Source organism: Aspergillus pseudotamarii (assembly GCF_009193445.1).
Source record: "Aspergillus pseudotamarii strain CBS 117625 unplaced genomic scaffold BDV38scaffold_4, whole genome shotgun sequence".
Classification (NCBI taxonomy): Eukaryota; Fungi; Ascomycota; class Eurotiomycetes; order Eurotiales; family Aspergillaceae; genus Aspergillus; species Aspergillus pseudotamarii.
The window spans coordinates 205,348-226,425 of NW_022475018.1; the positions used below are offsets into that span (position 1 = coordinate 205,348).

Sequence of the window (21,078 nt, forward strand, 5' to 3'; positions counted from 1 at the left end):
ATTAGAATTGTAAACTGAACCAGAACGGGTCGAAGAATGTATCCTCATCAAAATCGAGATCGCGAAAAAGGTCGTCTGTAAATGGTAGATAGTCCGTCCCCTCTGATGGTAGATCACCGTATCCGCTATGATTTAGCTGTTCGAAGGTGGGAGACCGATTGGGAGATGGCTGTGCCTGCGATATTATATTGGTACTCGACATCGGAGAGTGCGGAAAGATGATAGAGCATCTCTCTTTGATCATGCGTAAGCTCTCGGCACAGCGTTCCGCCGTGCTGCTATATAAGCTCAACTTGTCCAACGAAGACTGGCACTTCCGCCAAGATAGTTCTAAAATCTCCCAGGTTACAGTATTCACGAGCGACTGAGAGAGCCCCGCAAGGAGAATGACAGATCCTGCAGTAAATGCATCTGTGGAGGGACTTGTCAGTAATAGTGTATAAAGAAAGTCTAGTATTGCAGGAGAATACTCACAAAAGACGTTGTAGCACCAGACGCTGGATAGGTCGGTGTTGCAAGTCTGATGTACTAAAGAGACAAGATCAATGGCCGCATGGATACAGGATATGGAACAGTCAAGGTTGACTCTGGACTGTAGCGAAGCGTGACGCCTGGAGTCATTGCTTTCACTACATAACATCTCGCCATTGTGGCGAAGAGTCTGAGAGAGAATGGGCCGGTATAGGAGAATTTTCAAGTACGAATATCTGGCATCGTACATTAGAGATATACCCGAATTGCAGTGTGTCGTTTCTGCATACCTTGCTCGAAGCAAACACTTCTCCCTTTGGAAATTGTCTGGACCGTCACGTAAGACTTCATGATCCCACATGAGTGCTTCTGGTAGGTTTGCCTTAAATTGCTCGAGGTCTGCATCGATCTCTATAATGCTCTGAATCTGCCAAGTGTTTCCGGCTGGCAGATGGTTGCCCACAATCCTTGCTTCCATCGGCCCCGCATTATCATACAATGATTTCAGAATTTTGCGCAGGGTATCGTACAATTTCAATGTCTCAATGAACCACACAACACGTGATAGCAGACGGGGCGGTTGTTCACAAGTTGGCGCATCAGGCGATAGATAACAATCGTCGATGGCCTCAGGGAGAGGCGTCACTGGCTTTTGGGCAATCATTGCCGGGCGTCCAAGTATTGTGCTAATGGCTCTATACAGTGGACCAGTTTACAAGTTAGCAATGCAACTGATAGGACCAGAGAGAAGACATCGTACAGGTCAAGCATTACACAACCATGCCATACCCTCCGCCTGAGCTGGATTTCCGCAAACGATCGACGTTCATTGCCGAGATCTGAGTGCAGCCCTAGTGCTTGAGCTAGCCGGCATGCCATGCCTATAACGTGCCAACAACGATTGGGCGTTCGTGAGCACTGTAAGTAATGTGTGATGAGCAAGAGAGTTTGGCACAAAGCTAAATCTCCCCCTTCAAGATATTCCACATCTAGCACGGGCTTGCAACGACGATAAAAGGCTTCTGATGTAGCTTCCCGCTGTGTTTGCACAGCGTTGGAGAACTGACATCCTAAAGCAAATATGGCGTTTAGTGCACAGTGGAAAGTGGTGCGATTCATAGCTATGTCTCCTATACCGAGACCATGAGCTGTATTTGTGCTTCGACTAGACTCCTTAGGCGCCCACAACGACCTGTATGCACTAAAGAACGCATCCTTATGCACAAAAGGGTAGAGTGTATGTATCTTGGAGAAATAGCAGTCGACTAGATGGTCAGCCAATGGGCGTGGGGGAAGCAGATCCATTGATGATTTAGGTTCAGTTGAGAGCTTGGGGTGCCTATCATGACCGTGCAGCTCGATCGAGTGATAAGCCACCTCACGACCGGAACCTGGCGCATTGATAGTTGGTGGCAGGGAATTCTGCAACTGCTGGATAAAAGCCACTGTCGACGAGTCGCCAAAGAATTCTCTGCATGAGTTCTGGTCCCTGTCCAGTGAACCGACAGTTAAGCCCATGGCTGTCACGCCAGAATTATCCCGTTCATGTGTCGTATCTCGGGTCATGACAGAGGAAGCGGAAGAGGCAGACTCATGACGGAGTAAACCATAATTCGGTTGAGATGGAGAGATCACTAGAATATCCTCTCGCATGCCAGGACTCCCACGATCTCTTTCGCAGTGTCAGTCGCCCGTCAGCCCTTGTTGAAGGCAAAATAGACGCACCTGAGTGGACGCAGATCGTCATCTTTAAACACACAGCGATCCCGGCGGCGTTGGCAGGTACCGCAATGGGGTCGGACTCCATCACAGCGTATCTTCAGCGATCGACAGGTATTACACGCGACGCCGACTCTCTTCCTTCTGAGTCTACGGGGATGATTTGTCGCCGTCGTGATTACCATCGTCCTGATCTGGAGTCTGATGAAGAGCGTTTGACGAGACCAGAGAGCAGCCGTATCGCCAAGAAGTCATGGTTATTTTTCTTCTCTCGTGTTGGGGTGGACAAGACGAAGAAGAAGGTCCAGCAGTTGATTGAAGACGGAGTGGGACTGAGCCATGATTGGTTGACGTTCTTCCATCGCCTCCCGGTCAAATGTCGGCTCATTCCGATTCCGTATCAAAAACACGGAACAGTAACAAAATACACGCTCAAAATAACCAGGATAAATTCATACAGATCATGAATAGTGCTTATGGAAAGATATGAGTTGTAACATGGTAATTGCCGAAGGAGCTTGGTACAATCTTACTATGTGGTCACTAGTGCATGGGAGAGACTTTCTCACGACAGATCTCTCCGCTTCCTTGTCTATCATGCAGCCCTATAAGATACAAACACAGAAGCAAGATAGGGCATACATAGAACGAAGAATAAAGAACGAAACCAAGGTCCCTGCATACAGTCAAATACAGTCAAATACAGAGGTCAACAACGTATCCTTAAGAACAGTTTCTTTTCTACTTGGCATCGGCCTTAGTTTCCCGACTAAGTAGCAGACCCACCTTAACTCTCGATTATCGCCGAAGACGCCTGCGTAAGTTCGTCTCAACTGCGCACGCTGGCCCATCTTTGAGATCTGGCGTACGCGACAACTTCTGGTGTGTCAAGGTATATTGCGAACAATCCTCAAGTCCCTGTAGTTCAACCAACTAGTAAGCATTCAGATGATCGGAACCCTGTAATGAGCCCCATGCCACAAACACAACCTTGGCCGGCCGAGCAAACTATAACTGCTGTACTTGACGGCAAGATCGACAGGGGTCGGGACACGATGATCCCCATTCAAGTTGCGTAACAATAAGCTCTCACTCCACTTTCTTCTTCAGGAAAGAAACGGCGAGAAAGTTATCTGATGTTACTATTCTGGTATAGACCATGTCCTTTCCCCGAGGACCAGGTGGGCTTGCCGGAATTCATATCAAGTTGACGTTGTTCCTTCGGATATTCACCCGGCCTGAGTGTCTACGGTCGGACATAATGGTCAAAAACCGCCTGGGAAGGTGGACATGGACATGGAGTATCGTGAATCCCTGACGCGTCCTGCCGTGGACCTTCAGTTTCCGATCAGATTGCCTGCTAGGCATCTAAATAAGTAGGGCAGATGTTGCGTGGTATCTAAGTATATATATATATCTGAGAGGATCGTGAACTGTTCTCCTCCTGCTATCATCCTCGCTCTATCTTTATCTTACAGAATCCATTCACACTATACTCCAGGATGGCCTCGCATTTGTCGAAGAGCCTAGTCTCACTGGCCGTGACCGCTGCAATTGCCCAAGCTCAACTCTGGGATCAGACCATCCAGACGAATTACGGTCCCATCCAGGGCTTCAAGTATTTCAACGAGTCGACCCTCGAGAAATATTTCGGTATATCCGAGTCCAACGTGACAGCCTTCTTGGGTGTTCCATTTGCCGCGGACACTGGGTATCAAAACCGCTGGAAGCCGCCACAGCCACGTGAGCCCTGGAATGAAACCCTGAAAGCGACGGACTTTGGTCCTGCCTGCCCCAGCAACTACGCGTCCAATATCAGCGAAGACTGCCTCAGTCTGAACCTGTGGACGAATGCTGGCTCCGCAGATGCCAAGCTCCCTGTTATGGTCTGGAACCAGGGTTCCGACGAGACCAGCAACGATGCCTGGTGGTACGGCGGTGGAATGGCTTTAAAGGACGTCATTCTCATCACCTTCAACCGTCGTGACGATGCATTCGGTTACCTCGCTCATCCGGAACTCAACGCTGAAGGTCTCAAACTCACCGGTCACAACACATCCGGAAACTACGGTGTCCTTGACCAGCTCGAAGTCCTCAAATGGGTTCAGGAAAACATTGCCAAATTCGGTGGTGATCCTGACCGTGTGGTCGTCGCCGGCCAGTCTTTCGGCTCTTCTCAGGTCTATCATGCCGTCAATAGCCCTTTGTTTAAGGGTTATTTCCATGGCGGTATCTCTGAATCTGGTATCAGATACCCGTACGATCCTATGCTGGCAGGCCTCGCAACCTCTTACGTTAACATGTCTGCTGCCATCACGCACGGTGTCAACTACACTACCTTCCACAACGTCTCCAGCATCAAAGAACTGCGCACGCTGTCCATGGAGGAGCTCTTGATCGGCTCTCAGGACCGCGTTAACGAGACGTGGATCGACCCGATCACCGCACTCTCTGCCGGCTACCCTCTCATTTTCAAGCCTGTCCTGGACGATTACGTTCTTCCCTCCACATACCTGGAGACACTCATCAACGGCCCCGCCAACGATGTCCCCGTCATAACAGGCAACACCAAAGACGAATCCGGAGCCTCAACAAGCACAGACTACACCGTAGAGGAGTATGAGTACTACTCCACACTCAAGTATGGCAGCCTATCCAGCCGTTATTTCCAGCTGTACCCGGACCACGGCAACGCAAGCACTGCAGACAGGTCTTGGAACGCGGCTGCCCGCGATACCTCCCTTGTTGGCTCCTGGGCCTACGCCACCGACTGGTACAAGTCCGCCTCTTCCTCATTTTACACCTACTACTGGACCCACTCCCCACCAGGCCAAGACCAGGGCGCCTTCCACCAGTCTGAGATCATGTACGCACTAAATGCGCTCTACGCCAATGCCGACAGGTACCCTTTCACCGAGCAGGATTATGCCATTCAGGAGAAAATGTCTGCCTACTGGGCGAACTTTGCAAAGACGCTCGATCCCAACGAGGGTGGATCTTACACCGGTAGTGGCTCGCTGACGCGCTGGAGCCCGAACAGCGCTAATGGCACCCAGCGTGTCATGGAGCTCGGAAATGCGTTCGGAGCTGTCCCCATTGCCAAGAAGGCTCAGATAGATCTCATCATGGAGTGGTTCCATCAGCAAACTCCGTACTGATTTCGGCAGTTAGTCCTGGTGATGGGGCTTCGTAGGTCGAATTGTCGGTCAGCGTACTATAGGGATACGTCATCCTAATACCTATGTCTAGCTCGTGTATGCTAAGACTATCGGATAATGTACTATTACATGTACCTCTTGACCTTCATTTTACACTAATCTATTTCTGTTACCATGCCCGTCACTCCTTTGATCAGTGTCATGCACATACAGAATATTTCCTAATTTATCTTCTCAAATTCTACACACGTTTGCAATCTAGGGTAGCCCCTTCTAAATCTAACCCATGATTTCACACCACTATATAAAATCCAGTTCCCTAAGACATATACCATCCATACAACCTCCCAACACCACATGACTTTTCCCTTTATCAACACAGAGAACGCACTTCACCTCCACACAAAATCCACTTCCCAGAGCTCAACACCTCTTCATATCGAAAACTGCCCAGACCCATCACCACTATTCCACCCTATGGACCAATCATACCCCAAAGTCGAACCCTTTTAGACCTGCCGACAAGTGGACCCAAGGTATAAATGGAACCCGGGGTCAGTTACCCAATACAGACTAGCGCCCCATAAATAGCCCTCGGGGATACCAAAACCTAGATCCTTCATATTGCAACTGCCGATCCCTGGATGATAATTTTCCACGAGTGCGTGGTACCTGTCATTTTAGCTTGGGCATTTGGAATATAGTGGGGGTCTTCATTTATGCATATATTGGTTTGTTATGTGGGGATATTAGGGTTCCCACGTGGATTTGTGGGTTAGAGGGAAGATTGTTTCTAGAGTTGGTTGGAGTTTGTGTTGGGATTGTATGCTACATAGATTTCTGGCTTAGATTTAATGTTGGGAGGTGCTATTAGGTATAGATGAGGTATGAATGCAGTGGGTCTGTCGCAGTTATTATGATGCTTTGTGGTTTGGAGGGATTCGATGGTGTAGCTTTCTTCTTTCAAGTATCATGAATAATCAGCTTGCCACGCCGTCCTCCTTGGTAATCGACTCTAACCTTGTCACTACATAGGAGTACAGAAACAACGTCTTCGTAATTATGCTCCACAGCCACACTTAGCGGAGTATCCTTGAAGTTATCATCTAAGTTATGTCTCATCTCCCCACTGTCTAAGAGTATCTTAGCAACCCCGGCCCTTCCACTTCTCGCTGCGTAAAATATCGGACTCCATAAATAAGAACCCAACTGTCTTGGATCCCGTCCCCATTGCACACAGAGTCGAACAACATCGTTATTTCCCGCTGCAGCCGCTGCTCCCAGTGGGCTACCATACGGTCCATACCAGAAGGGGTGTGGAGATTCCTCTTTGTGCATGCGGTTTTCTATAAGACGTCGTACTTATTCTTCGACCCCTATACGCGACGAGTTGTAGGGCAGCGCCATAAGCACCGTGCATTTTCCAAGCGCTCCCACCATGGTCCATGGGTAGCTCTGTCAGAAGCTCATCATCACTGCACGCAGCAGCGTACCTGGCACTGCCCAGGTACTCGTGGCTCTGATCAGCCGGTACACCGTCGTCCAGAAGCCCCTTAACAACGTCTCTCAACCCAAGTCAGCCCCTAGTATCATGATAGCGAGCCCATCGCAAGTCTCAGCCCAATGCGTGACATTTTTCAGGTTATCTGTCTCCCAAGCGCGGCCTTTGCATGAGACCAGAGCAACACTTATGGCTTGCCTACAGGCTTCCCCACAGCATTGTGCAGTCGACTGTGACCGTAAGCCAGATGCGGTCTGGGAGATGTGTTCGTGATTGGAGACCTCATGCATGATTTTCTCGGATAGAAGTCATGACCAGAGTCGATCATTCATTGTCTGGTTATACTTTCCGGTATAGAGTTTATTGTCCAGGACAATCTGGTCCGTATAACCTAGATATAAAGTTCATTCACCGATGAGCTTATTAGCACCAGCGATCAGGCAGTGTAATGCTTACGGCAGATACATCGTAAATTCAATATGTCCTGCACATCCAGTGACCTCAGTACCGTCACAACAGTTTCAACGCTGAAATTCTGGAGCCCCATGATGTCCGCCCCCCAGGCTTCCTGGAGAATACTCTTGCGTCTCCGTGTGAGTTGGGCAGAACTGTGATGTATCCCTTTGTTGCATATATAGTGCTGGCATGCGAACACATCAAACAGGCTAAGACGGGTATTTGGCTTGCGCTCAGGCTGCAGATCTATCTTTGCTTTTTGCATAATTCTTTTTTTTTAGGAGTAGGGGGTGTAGAACCCCCTCGCTTCACTGATTTATGTCAGCATACTCTTATGGAGAGTCGTGATACATCTTCCTAGTTACTCTTCCCTTCCGGGAAGACATTTCCGGGATATCGTAGTTCATTCTTAAAGACCGATTGGGGTCAACGTCCTAGATTTCGTTCTACTTTGAATTCATCATCGTACTTATGTCCATACTATTGGTAAAAGGTATGCTCAAATACTCCCCCTTCATGTACATCGCTCTCGTGAACTCCCAGTACTCAGGCATATAGCCCGCAATCTCCCGGCCGACATTTCAGCTCAACAGTTCACTATCCACAAGCAAGTTCAGGGGATGCAAGTCTAACCGCGTAAAGTATAACCGATGGCCGGGACAAATATTGCGACCAGAAATATATTAGCTAATGTGCTACTGAGATGGCTGGTCAGGTGAACATTGAAGTCAAATTCCGAGTTGGACGGGCCTCTAGATCCATCAGGGATGTGATGGCCGAGGTATGGGATATTATTTGCAACCTTTGGTAACTGCGCGATGCAACCCTTTGGATTGTCGGAAGACTAGTCCCGCTCGGAATACGACATCAGATGCCAGACATCCACAAGGAGCTGTCCGTGTAGACGAGTCATAATTAGATACACCTTGCCTTGGTACTTGATACCATCCACTTACACGGGATGCCGCAATGCTGGTATGTACGGTGTATAGCTCAACCAATCTTAACGCGGTGACCTCTTCTCGGAAAGGTGGTCAAACTCCTTAACGACCGACCTAAAAGGGAATCGTTGAATCCATTGTCCTGACAATGTTCCGTAGAACCTGTTCGTCAGGCCATATAAGAAGCAAATAGAATCACAGACGGGCCCAATCCGGTATGAAGAGCCACATCCAATAGAGACCCTTCGAATCACCCATGGAAATTCTGAGACATCCCTATGGGGCTCTGGTCAGACACGTGCAATGTTATCCCCGATGGCAAAGAGATGCAACACGTTTGTGTGAATCGATGGTGTATCTCAAAAAGGAGTGAATTTGGGTAAGTTAATGCCGTGGTGTCAGATGTACAGATGTGGACAAAGGGCAATATTTCCTGGAACACTGTTCCATATCTGAAAATCAGATCATAAGTCTCTTCAGGATATATATTTCGTAACGAGTGCTGCGTCCCTTTCAATCCACCATATATGTATGACAGTTTGCCCCCCCGGGCACATGCAACTTCATAGAGAATAGACGGGGGGATGATACATGTAGCTTCCGCAGCTGAGAGTAATCTCTGATCGCGTTCCATCATCGAAGAGCAGCGAGGGCCATTTCTCTGTTGGACAAGGTGGTCAAGGCGATTTGAACGGGGCTTAAGGCCGGTTACTTCTCATATATTAGTTGAGTCCAGAGAGGACGATTGTACACCAGAGCACCTACACCGTTCCATTAGCCTTCCCCACTCCCTCTTGAATTGACATAGACTGGTTTCCACATTCTGCTGGCCACCTGTGGTCCTTGAAATTAAATATCGTGCAGCAACGTCGGGGCCAATAACAGCTTCGACAAAATGGTTCAGTAGTAGGCGTTCTGAGGACGAGAACCCGGCGGAGACGATAATTTCACATGCGCCGCTGGTGGGTGTTATCGATCAATATGGATCCTAATAATATCATAATGACTGTAATGCAACTGGAAGGTGTCCATATTAGGGCTGGTCAGTGGTGCTGCAGTGGTTTCATGGGTTCATCAAAGGAAAGCAGAGGCGACAGGTGGGTAAATATGATCAGCAGTTAAACCGGCCAGTTGACCGCTTTCGCCATGTCTCACGTCTCAGCCCTCTTTCTGCCTACCTTTTATAGTACATTTACTTTACAGACAATATCAACGAACAATATAAGGTCGAGCAGTCCAGCATGGCGCGCCAACTCATTGCATGCCCCAATGCCAAAATTACCCAGGGCAATTCCAATCAAGCCATGTCACACAATTCCATATCATCATTCATATATTCGTGGTGTACGCGCAAAGAATTAATTCCGTTACGGCCTCAAACTGGCAAAGAGCCCTGGCTGCGGTAGCATATCCCATCTTGGCACAAGAGCGAAACAGATTACAAGTGGGGGCACCGGCGTAAGAAGGCTGACAATCTCTAGAACTGGGTAACTCTGCCAGTTGAGCTGAAAATTGCGGTATAGCCTTCTGCTGTACATGCCTCTCTACACGGTGAATTTGGAAGGAGCGTTAGCTTACAACACCCATTCCTTACCATCAGTGGGTCAGGCGAGTACTACAGGAGCTGGACGACGAAGGGTATATTACAATCCATAGAACGATCGATGCAGCTGAGGCAGAGAGTCTGATGGCTTGGGGCCAATGACAAGCCACGTCGTCTGCGAACTGCAGAGAAAAGCCAAAACAGTCCATCATAGGGGTCCGAGCCTCATCATGTGCCGTGTTCTTGTGTCTCAAGGCCCTAGTGGAGTCCAAAAAGAAGTTCTACAATCATCCGAGCCCGACAACGTTGAGGGCAGACGATGTTCTGGTAACCGGACCTGTCGATTCGAGAGAAAGCTAGATCCTAATCTAGCCAGAGTCAATTCATCTTGTGACCTGAACATTTGCTTTTTCGAGGGGGTTGAAGATCCATTACGTATGATTATCCCCCTTGGGTTACAGAGAAGGCTCCCGATATCTTGCGACGCCAATAGTCTCTACTTCCTTCGTTGTTTCCGAAATTAGCTCTGACAAATACTTCCACTGTACAGGATCTGGTACGTTAAAGGTATTATTATTGAACAGGAGATAATCCATAGGCGAAAGTACAGGTATTGGCTAGTATATCGTTGCAGTTGGAATGCCCCACCATAGCCGTCCACGCTTTCAGGATGAGGGTTCCCATTGGCTGTGCATCAGGTATCCGTATACCACCCTCGATCCACACCCACCGTCACCGTCACCATCCCACGGCCCCGGACGACGTCTGGGAGACGAGCGGAAAAGGCCGGATCGGAATTCTCGTCGGGTGACAGGGCTGTCGCAGGGCTGGCCTGCGGCTGACAGTGGGGGGAGAAGTCTTCCCTTCCCTGTGTCGATCCGATATTATGATGGTGCAGTCATTGTTCGAAAAGGATATTGTAATCCAGCGGGTACGGCATCTTATTCAATTGTCGGATAAAAGAGACATTCTCCGGTGCCATTCGGGGTTGACTTTCCGGAATGGGATGAAGGCGCGCGGTTGATATACTCGGAATAAGCGAGATCGGACACGCCGTTTCTCCAGAAATGGGGTTTGAGTGGCGAAGGGGGAGAGAATTTTCGAACCTTGCGCCGTACAGGCCGGTGCGCTCTATTTAGGGACCGTGCAGCCTCACTAAGCGTGGAGAGGAGTCCATTTGCGGCAGCCGCCTCGGAGAATGATCTGTGGCGTAAGGCTGCAATTCTTGTCCGTCCCGCATGATGATTCGACATATTTGAGAAAACAACTCACGACATCGGGGGAATAGTTTTGGTAGGCGTAAAATACCGGTGTTTTCCCGTCGTGGTCTTGGGTGCAGCAATTCGCGCCTCTCTCAAGGAGTGTTTCGGCTATTGTTGCAGACGGTAACTGGGCTGCGAGATGCAATGCTGTCTGGCCTTGATTGTCCTTAGAACACCAAGCAATGCCGTAGTCCAGCAACCGTTCCACAGATTTCAAGTGACCGTTCAGGACAGCCAAGTGGAGAGCTGTCCGGTTCGCGGAGTCTTTGCTAGATAGGACTGTCTTGTTTTTCAGATATTCCTGTTCCATGGATGCTACATCACCGGTAGCAGCGGCATGGAGAAAGAGGTTATGGCTGTCCATGGCGATTGTCGGGTTCTCTCGTGCAGGTAAGAAGAAATAAGAGTGGGAAGCCAAACTCACACAAGGCGTGATAGTCGGTCTTTATATATTCAGGACAAGGGATGTTTTGCTTATTTTAAACGAATGGGCGAAACATGACTAGACTCCGACTAACGACGAATGGGGATATCAGCTGCATATTAGACTACGGCCGCGTCCGCGTCGGATTAACCGAGTGGATAAATCGCCCCTGGGTTGTTGCTTAGCCTCCTGTCTCCCACGGTTTTCCTCGAGCAACTTCTCCGAGAACATAATAAATCTACGGAGTAGGTTGGGAATGGTAATGGCCAGTAGAAACACGAAAGAAATCAACCAATAACCAGAAAAGGAACGGTATTATAGGTGAATATTCACCAGCAAGGCAGATGGTAGGCAGCTCGTAGCAGCTTCTGGTCCGCACACGACTGATTTCCTTTCTCGGCCTAATGCAAACCTCGGACAGAGTGGATGGTAACCCCCTAGGGCCTAGGCTAGAGCAAACACTAGACCTAGGCCGATGGGGATTGATGTCTAGTGCCGCGATTTTGTGGTTCCGCGGGAGTTGTGGTGGGCCGTTCCACCATTTATATTTTTTTTTCGGCCGTGGCTATTTAGGATTCTCCGTGCTCAAGGACGTTACGGACTGGAATATCGGCTGAACCGACTCGAGTTCGGGTCTGGTCCCGGTGTCACCACCAGCAGGGGTTTCAAGACACTTAATTTTATGGTTAATTGTGATTCGATGTCTCCAGTGATCTCGTAATACCTACGGCAAGCCATTGCGGCCAACGCGTATGAATTTATTTTCCTATATTTTTTTAGGGTTTCTTATCCTCTTCTCGTCGAGTTCTTTCACCGCTTATCTGGCCGCTCTTAGTTAATACTAGTTCTAAATCCTCACTACTAATTGACCCAGTAGTTCGCAGTTATGTGACTATATAATTATACCAAATAGGCTACAGAGTAAAGACTCTATATACATAGTACACAGTATACTACACAAACCAAGTAGACTATACAGACTACTCAGTAACTATATAGAGAACCACACAGACTACACAGACCACGCAGACGAAGTAGACTAAGCAGATTCAGCAGACCAAGTAAGTATTTTAAGTAGATTCAGTATAGAAGACTATTCTGCCGGCACAAAACGTTTAAAATGTAGGAAAATGAATTCATGCGCGTTGGCCGCAATAGCTTGCCGTAATCGTATTGAGATTCCGATCCACGGCTAGCAGACTCTTTGGCTCCCGCACTAGCGTCTTGTCCTTTCTTGACTTGCTGCAGGTTAAAGGATTTTTCATGTGATGAGAATAGTCAAATTATTCACAGCTTTTGGCCACAAGCTAGGTGGGAAGATTACCCAATTGGATTATGTTCGCTGTAACTCAACTTGGGATAGTTAGGCTGGGTCGAATTTGGCACCGGTGGGTAGGAAGTGGGTATACCTAAAACCGCCAACGAATCTTGTTCTCGACCTACGGGGGAACCCCGGAGTAAGTCTCAATTGGTGCTTTCTTTTGTTGGCCGTTCCTTAAATCTCGTTAAGCGAGGTATGGATATCTACCAGGTGGAAAAATATTCTGGAGGAAAGAATAATTCCCCTTGGTTTCCCCTGTCCTGTGCATCGATGGCACTGCGAGGCACTTCGTTTCAATCTTTTATAAGGTAGGTCTAGGGCACTGTGAATTAAGATGAAAGATGTGTCCCGTAGGTATGAGGAAAGCTTGGCAATCATAAATGAGAACAAGCTGCAATTGTATGCCACAATGCTGAGTGAGGTCTATAACATAGACATACATTACAAATCGCTTTATTCCAACTCCCACCCATCAATCCGATTTTGAATAACTCTTATTAGTCTTCGCCATTTACCTAGTCGCAGCAAATATCTTCATGTCTTCCGTTATCGGACTTGGTCGAGTCATATCCACTGGTGAGGAAACCACACGACTAGCCGATCCAGTTTGAAGGTATTTGGCATGACCATGTATCGGACTTTCCGAATATGTCATCATGCCCTGTCATTCTACCCCAGAGTGGAGAAAGCTAAATGTAGTAGTGCTATTGGGCAACATTAATATTTGGCAAATGACAGACAGGGCCATAGCATCGTCGACACCACTCTTAAGTGCAGCTCGACGATACAGGCGAAATATGATATGTGTCTAACAAGACGAGAAGCCATCCACACTTTCTTTCGACGCCTGAAAAAAAAAATGTATATATATAAATGACTTGGTCTCGTTACAAGGCATTACTTGTTCCACACAAGCTGGTGGAAGCATTCTTTCTTAGGATATTAGATATAATATATTTGGTACCTAGACTGCAGATCTATGCGCAGAGGGCAGGAGCAGCGCTTCAACCTTTATACGCCATGGAGAAGGTGAAACCTGATATACGGACAAGGTCATCATTCTAAGCGACAGGAGACTTTTAAGTAGTACTCTGGTGGCTACACCTTCAAATTGAGATAGAGTGTCCTAATTGTAGACGTGGGTGGCTATAACCGCTATTGGACCGTTGGCTTGACAGAAGCTGGGTAGAAATCATACTATTTCAATGGATTACGCTGTGACTAATCGAATAGTTTATGCATAATATCTGGATTATCAGGTAGTTCGCGAATCAGGTGATCATCCATACTAACATCAACCCAACGAACTGCTGGGAAATCAGCTGTCAAAAGAAAAAGCCCATTGAAGGTAGATATACGAACTTCGTACACCCTTGTAGTAGTTGAGAGCCAAACAAATCTCTCTCTCTCTCTATCTCTCCCTTTCCTCTGTTTTTCCTCTGTTTTTCCTTTTACTTTCCATTAGCCTCTAATTCTAAATGTAGCACGCAATTTCATATAATAGCGAGCATAGGGGCATGATGCTTTTGTTATTTAGTCTGTCGTTAGATCTCGTCTAAATGGAAAACGAAAGTCGAATTTACATATCGACACCTAATCACGAACGTCAAGTTAAACTAATGAACAGATTCTGCGTCTTTGTACTGATGTATAGCTCTTCAGCTTCTTCATTGTTATCCGTCATACTGTTCCAGGACAAACTCCGCGATGGATTAGCCAGTTCAAAGGCTGACAAAGTATCCCTGTTAAGGGTGGACATTGAGAGATTTCAAATCAAGCTTTCTAGTGCTCACGTTTGACCTTGAGTTGACTAGCTGAATCAACTGGGCTGCATTCAGACTTGACTATCTCCAGCAAGCCTGGGTCATTGTCGCCCCATGTGACATCGGTCTGTGTAAATCTGGACTGCAGGGTATATGTAACACAGGTGGATCTCTGTGAAGGCATGATGAGGTCGGGTATTGGCCAAGTGGGCTTCGTGGAGTAATCAACGTGCACAAAGAGAAAGATCGATAAATCTAACGCCGATCTATGGGCGGGTGGGGTAGGAGAGCCGCTTGTTAGATATCTCCATATGTCTTGTTACCGAGCAGGCATTTGTATTCACTGCTGGTCCGTCGTATACAGATATTTTCCATTCACTGATTTATTCCCATCTACAACCAATCTTGCGTTTGCACGAGAACCGCCATCTCTATTTCCAAGATACGACCCGATACTTCTATCTATATCATAGGAGCACAATCTACAGGCAAGACTCCTTTTTGGATGCCTTATTCAACGCCTTTCACTCCCAAGGTAACGAAATCGTTATACACAAATCTCGGAACTAGCTCGAACTGTTCTTCGGGAGCACGGTATCACGCGCGATGAAATTAGGAATAGCCCATGGAAAGTACTCGAGTCCTGAAATTGGTCCTTCTCGCACTGTATGAAGCCGAACGCGAACAATCCGGTGACCTAATTCTATCTGACCGTCCCGCACTTGATGCTCTTGTGTATACCGCCAGATATGCGTCCGCAGGCGGCCGAGAGATGCTGGAAACCACAAGAGAATGGCAGTATTTACGAAGTCGCATGATGCAGTCCTTGGCGACTTGTACTCCCCGCGTCGAGAATGGCTGGTGGATAATGGAACACGATTGATGCCGAGTGACTTGGAGGATTGGCACTGAACACATTTGACTTAGTACTGGGTTTTGATAGAGGACGGCCTGTATTATATAGTTCTTCCCGATTTCTCCTTGAATTAGAAGACCGGGTTGGCTTGCCCATCCCTGGTGTATCTGACCTGTCCTACGAACAATTAATGGGATGTGGGCAGGAAGAGCGTCTGGTAAGGAGTGGATTACGCTGGCAAATTTCCATATTTGGGGCCCTTGTGGTTTTGTTCTCCTTCTTGTTTATTTCTTTTTGCCATAATTGACATCTTATGCCTTGACAAAGAATGTACACTTTTCATGTCAAGCACATACTCCGTGTATTCTTTGCAGGCGAACCTCCCTTCTCGATAAATTCCCCCAGTCGCTCACGGCCAAGTGGCTGCGCTATGCCGCTTGCAGTATTTAAACCCCCGTCGAGCGGGATACTTCCCTTTTGGGAACCGGCGCAGCTACATTACAGTTCTGGCTGATGGTAATGGGCAAGGTGGAATCTCAGCCTTGCATGGATAGGTATCCTACTAACCTAACTGGGCAGCTTCAGTTATGCACTTCAGCTGAGCTGTAGGCGAATGGCTGCTCCAAGATCCATCCATTGGCCCGCCCCTAAACTGTCGATCAATGGCTACCTTAGTAGATCCTTAATGATAGGCCATCAATTCACTATGACAGCTAGCCACACAGTGTTTTGTGTCTTAAACCACCCTTTGTTCCCAAATCGATTGGTATAAAATCTACTGTGTCCGCATCTCCTTCGTCTCTTAAATCGTCTTTAACCAAGCAAATTACTTAGCCTTGCGGTCGATTTTAACATATTTTGTTCTTGTTATTCACAATTTACTCTTTACATCTTAGGCTTCTACTGAAACACTTGCCTTTCCTTTTACTTGGCTTTACCAGACCCCGTACCAGGTAGTAGCTGATGAAAATGGTCCTGCGTCAGTTCTCAACGAGTTCCTTGGAGGCATTATGCGCAGAAGAGCACCTGGAGCTCCTAGACTCAGTCGATACACTCCGTCTTCAAGGTATCAGTCACTATATCTCCCTTCCACAAATAATTGTGTGTGGAGACCAGTCGTCCGGCAAAAGCTCCGTGTTGGAGGCGATATCCGGTGTTTCGTTCCCGGTGAAAAGCAACCTGTGCACACGCTTCCCAACAGAGCTGGTTCTGCGCAAGAGCCCCGAAATTGGAGTGAAAGTCTCTATCTCGCCTCATCACTCGCGTAATCATGTGGAACGGGACACACTCTTGCGCTTTCATGAGGAGCTCCAGAGCTTCGAAGGACTCCCAAATCTGATCGAAAGCGCAAAGGCTGCTATGGGTATATTTACGAATGGCAAAGCCTTCTCAAATGACCTCCTTCGAGTTGAGGTCTCAGGGCCTGACCGTCCCCATTTAACGATCGTCGATCTTCCCGGGTTGATCCACTCGGAGACGAAGCTGCAGTCGGCCGCTGACGTCGCGCTCGTCCAAGATGTCGTTCAATCCTATATGAAACAGCGAAGAAGTATCATTCTCGCCGTTGTATCCGCCAAAAATGATTTTGCAAACCAGATCGTTCTCCGACTCGCCCGAGAGGCCGACCCCTCCGGCCAGCGAACACTTGGTGTCATCACGAAACCCGATACATTGGTTGAGGGCTCGGAAAGTGAACGCCTGTTTGTCTCACTTGCTAAGAATCAGGAAGTCAGTTTTCGCCTCGGCTGGCATGTACTTAAGAATATGGACACGGAGAGAGGAACTTCTGATCTTTCTGTTCGAGGAGAAGAGGAAGCTCAGTTCTTTTCCCAGGGCATTTGGGAAGACTTGCCACGGGCCCATGTCGGTATAGACACACTACGACAACGGCTCAGTAAATTACTTCTTGGCCAAATCGCCGCAGAGCTACCCAGCTTGATCCATGAGATCCAGTCTGAAATAGACAAATGCGTTAAGAGGCTTGAGGACCTCGGAGAGCCCCGCGCTACCCTCAAGGAGCAGCGATCATATCTTCTCCATATCAGCCAGGATTTCCAGACTCTCGTGAGATCTGGTCTAGATGGCAGTTATAATAGCTCCTTTTTTGAGAGTGCCCACTCAGAAAATGGATATCATAAGCGAATGCGTGCGGTCATCCAGAACCTGAATGAAGATTTCGCGCAGGACATCAACGAAAATGGGCATTACCGTCTCATATCCAACACGAAGGGCCGGCGAAGAGCATCGGACACACAGTTGTGTGTCTCTCGCGAAGAGTATCTCCAGCATATCGAAATGTTGCTGCGGCGAACCAGAGGGAGGGAGCTTCCGGGAACGTTCAACCCGATGATCATCAATGATTTGTTCAAGGAGCAATCCCAACCATGGCAAAGGATTGCAAATACTCACGTCGCTAAAGTCTGGGAAGCAACAAAAACATTCATTTACGCTGCTGTTGCGGACGTGAGCGATATGGCAACCTTAGGAGCGTTGTTGAAGGATGTCGTTGAGCCAGCCCTCAGTGGTCTTTTGAAAAGCATGGAGGCAAGGCTGACTGAATTGCTGGAGCCGCATCAAGCTGGACATACGATTACGTATAATCATTCCTTTACCGAGGATCTACAGAAGGCTCGCCGCGATATAATGGAGGACAGATTCTCCGGCGTTCTGACTGATTTCTTCAACGTGCCTAGCATTACAACATCAGTCGATATCTACAACAGAGACAACGACGAACCAGATGAAAAGCAAGAAGACTGCTGTTGCAACTGCAGCAACTATAACTCCTTTACCAGTTACAGTAGGGGAAAATTTAACCTCTGGATACTTTTAAACTCGCTGCTGAAATCCGCCGAAACGGACATGATCCGCTACGCGGCTCGGGAAGCTCTCGATTGTACACTGGCATACTACAAAGTATGTGTCTTGAAGCTTTGTCATTGGTCCTTGGAGTAGGAAATACTGACACAGTCCAGGTTGCACTCAAGCGATTCATCGATGGTGTCGCCACTGACGTCGTAGAAACTATCCTTACGAAGTCTCTTAACCAACTCCTTTCACCAATAGGGGTACACGACATGTCTGATGCACTGGTCTCCCGTATTGCAGGGGAATCGAAGGAAAATCGCGACTTGCGCGAACAACTTTCCAAAAAGCTCGAAATTCTAGAAAGTGGGTCGAAGACTTGTAGAAGGTTTGTCAATATCCAAGGGATAAGTATGCCATCATCCATATATCCGTGATATCTGAAAGCGATAGAGCTAATCAAAAGTAGCCATACCGAGCGTCGACATTCCCCAAGCCAGTGACTTGGAGAACCCTGGTATTAATGGTGGTGAAAGCCCATCATTCAGGATGGATTCTCCGGTACCCAGTGAGCCTAGTAAATGTGAGTCCTACGCATAATTTTGTGGATGGAAATAGTTACCGACATTCAGCTGTGCCTATTGCTTTTCCTCTAGAAGACCCGGCCCCTGAACCAGATGTCGGTTTTGCGTACTCTGAGCCCTCACCAGTCGAAGACAAGGACACGACCACAACAGTAATGAGGAGTGGTAAGAGGAAAAAGAAGAACTTCAAGAAAGCATCTAGTCCGGTGCCATCCGTCGACCCATAGAATTAATTTTAACTACTTATTTCTTAAATTGTCAATTCAAAGTATGGTTTTGATCAATTCGGATCCGTAATGATATAAGACCCATAGTCCTTTATTCTATTTTGTAGAGCCAGTCATTCTTCTACGGTATCTTAAGCCTGGAACTTCGATAATCAACAATTAGATGTGTGATAAAACAATGACTATCCCTTTAGTGGTCGAAATCATAGTTCTTGGGTATGGAAAGTCGATAGTGCATGATGGATGTGGAGGACGATATAAAAAGTATAACTCCGACCCACAGTCATCCACTCCTCACTAGTCAAATTTGTCGACCTGCTAATACGTGAAGAGTGAATTGTACAAGGAACAATCTCAAGACTTAGACTTCACGGCTGCTATCTGCTTCGGAAAGATCACGGAGGGCTTAAAGGTTAACGTTCTAAATCATCACCGCATAACATACAGGGTTCAGTTCCGTATAAGAACTAATAAATCTAAGAAGAATCAAGCGCTAGTGCACTATCGAAAACAAATGGCAATAGCCACAATAACAACAACAACAACAACAACAACAACGAACGAAATAGGTATCTTAGAGCCGAAAGACAAGCGAGAATAGAGAGCAAGAACACTAAGCCGACGCAATCCGATGCAACTGCGTAGTAGTATCATCCGATTGCCCACCCCGCCGTTCCATATTCCTCGGATTCAAGAGCTTCGAAGGATGATAGAAGCTCATAACAACCATAGTAAGGAACATCAGCATCGAATCAAAGACATACATGAAGACTTCATGACTGATCAGATATCCAGCATTACCTTGCGCGTACTCGATCAGACGGAAAATCGATCTCACAAGGATAAGCACACTGGACACGTAAAGTACGCCCATAATAGTTACCCAGGTAGTCTCCGTCCACTTGGGTTGGGTTTTGAGTAACGATTTCTCCGTGGGGTTCTTGTAAATTCGCCAGTGAAAGATTGTTGATGTGACGATGAAGACACTGAAGAATGCGAGTTGCACGGCAAGACCAATGATCGTGATGGTCTCGCCTGTGTTCATGGCGCTGAGTGTCCCGCTGGCCATTATACCGCCGCCTAGAGGTTTCATTTTGTTAGTTTTAGGCTGGATGGAAAACTGGGCGGAGATGATGCATACCAGCTGCTTGCATGACAAATGCGACTACGTCGCCGATCACGAATATTAAGGTTAACCATCTTATGGATACGACGCTAAGCGCTTCCGCGTCCAGGTACCGGATTAGTCGACCGAGGGTCATATATATCGATGCAGCGTAGAGAGGAGGGGCAAGGAGGATCATGATGGTTTGGATAGAATAGATGGGTATAGAGTTGGTATCGTTATGTGCTATTGTTCGGCAGATATAGCCGATGATCTGAACTATACATATATATTAGTATTTCCGTCATTTCTTTCTACTTCCTTTTGGCTCAGATTAGGGGGCGGAACTTACAAACTCCTCCAATAACGAACACAAGGAAATACCATGATTTTAAGCGAATGACTTGGTAGAGGTGATATAGAGTAATTAGAGTAAATAGAACAAGGAAGAGGACTGCCGCCGCAAGCGAGGGTGTGTAGCGGTACAGTTTGAAGTCGAATGTCCCTTCGGTGGAGTCCATCTCGGTCGAAACGTGAAGACTTGCGCTGTAACTATGACAGATGTCGACTAGCTTTATAGAAAAATCCAAGTTCTGCCCAGACTGCTTTCTCACACGAGTTTGAGATTAAAAGCTGAAGCAGAGATGGACCGAAAGGATTGAGAAGAGAAGTAGAGAGAAATAAATGACTGAAACATTCAGACGTTATCGTTGTTTCTTAATATATACTCTAACCTGTTAATCAGGCTGGTAGATTCTTCGCCATGACCCCACTTTGGCCCATCTAGCTTTTTACCCCGATCCATGACCAGTTAGGGCTTTGAACTTAACTTGACATTATATCTAAATTGATAGGCGTAGGCGGGACACCAAGGAATCCATAACACTGGCTTCGCCGAGGCCAAATATTTAGCCAATGATAGTCGCGTCAATAGACCGAGGG

The 21,078-nt window shown here is 47.4% G+C and overlaps 5 protein-coding genes across 5 annotated transcripts; 2 read left to right on the forward strand and 3 right to left on the reverse strand.

The window, feature by feature from the left end:
• Position 1: 1 nt before the first annotated feature.
• On the reverse strand, positions 2 to 2,375 carry BDV38DRAFT_267724 (transcription factor domain-containing protein; the record flags this gene model as incomplete). The annotated part of the gene is made up of 5 exons (XM_032056643.1): positions 2 to 411; positions 475 to 707; positions 762 to 1,166; positions 1,232 to 2,143; positions 2,197 to 2,375. 5 exons carry the CDS (start codon positions 2,373 to 2,375, stop codon positions 2 to 4), a joined length of 2,139 nt encoding a protein of 712 aa, XP_031918509.1.
• Positions 2,376 to 3,692: 1,317 nt separating this feature from the next.
• BDV38DRAFT_294334 (Alpha/Beta hydrolase protein) lies at positions 3,693 to 5,348 on the forward strand (the record flags this gene model as incomplete). The annotated part of the gene is made up of 1 exon (XM_032062478.1): positions 3,693 to 5,348. The coding sequence occupies one exon, from the start codon at positions 3,693 to 3,695 to the stop codon at positions 5,346 to 5,348; it is 1,656 nt and encodes a 551-aa protein (XP_031918510.1).
• Positions 5,349 to 10,628: 5,280 nt separating this feature from the next.
• Positions 10,629 to 11,564, reverse strand: BDV38DRAFT_124931 (ankyrin repeat domain-containing protein). The gene has a single exon (XM_032051185.1). The coding sequence runs from the start codon at positions 11,413 to 11,415 to the stop codon at positions 10,945 to 10,947; it is 471 nt and encodes a 156-aa protein (XP_031918511.1). The 5' UTR covers positions 11,416 to 11,564; the 3' UTR covers positions 10,629 to 10,944.
• A 4,820-nt stretch (positions 11,565 to 16,384) lies between these two features.
• On the forward strand, positions 16,385 to 19,031 carry BDV38DRAFT_294335 (P-loop containing nucleoside triphosphate hydrolase protein; the record flags this gene model as incomplete). The annotated part of the gene is made up of 3 exons (XM_032062479.1): positions 16,385 to 18,331; positions 18,391 to 18,631; positions 18,877 to 19,031. The coding sequence occupies 3 exons, from the start codon at positions 16,385 to 16,387 to the stop codon at positions 19,029 to 19,031; spliced, it is 2,343 nt and encodes a 780-aa protein (XP_031918512.1).
• A 581-nt stretch (positions 19,032 to 19,612) lies between these two features.
• Positions 19,613 to 20,796, reverse strand: BDV38DRAFT_294338 (RTA1 domain-containing protein). The gene is made up of 3 exons (XM_032062480.1): positions 20,489 to 20,796; positions 20,173 to 20,415; positions 19,613 to 20,111 (listed from the first exon to the last, which is right to left on the reverse strand). Exons 1-3 carry the CDS (start codon positions 20,655 to 20,657, stop codon positions 19,645 to 19,647), a joined length of 879 nt encoding a protein of 292 aa, XP_031918513.1. The 5' UTR covers positions 20,658 to 20,796; the 3' UTR covers positions 19,613 to 19,644.
• Positions 20,797 to 21,078: the final 282 nt, after the last annotated feature.

Excerpts from the sequence above, each read along its gene's own strand:
- BDV38DRAFT_124931 (XM_032051185.1), bottom strand. The coding sequence starts at position 11,415 with ATGGACAGCCATAACCTCTTTCTCCATGCCGCTGCTACCGGTGATGTA.
- BDV38DRAFT_294338 (XM_032062480.1), bottom strand. The coding sequence starts at position 20,657 with ATGGACTCCACCGAAGGGACATTCGACTTCAAACTGTACCGCTACACA. Across the intron at positions 20,416-20,488 it reads GTTCGTTATTGGAGGAGTTT|TTCAGATCATCGGCTATATC; the intron begins GTAAGTTCCGCC and ends ATATATGTATAG. Across the intron at positions 20,112-20,172 it reads ATTTGTCATGCAAGCAGCTG|GCGGCGGTATAATGGCCAGC; the intron begins GTATGCATCATC and ends TGAAACCTCTAG.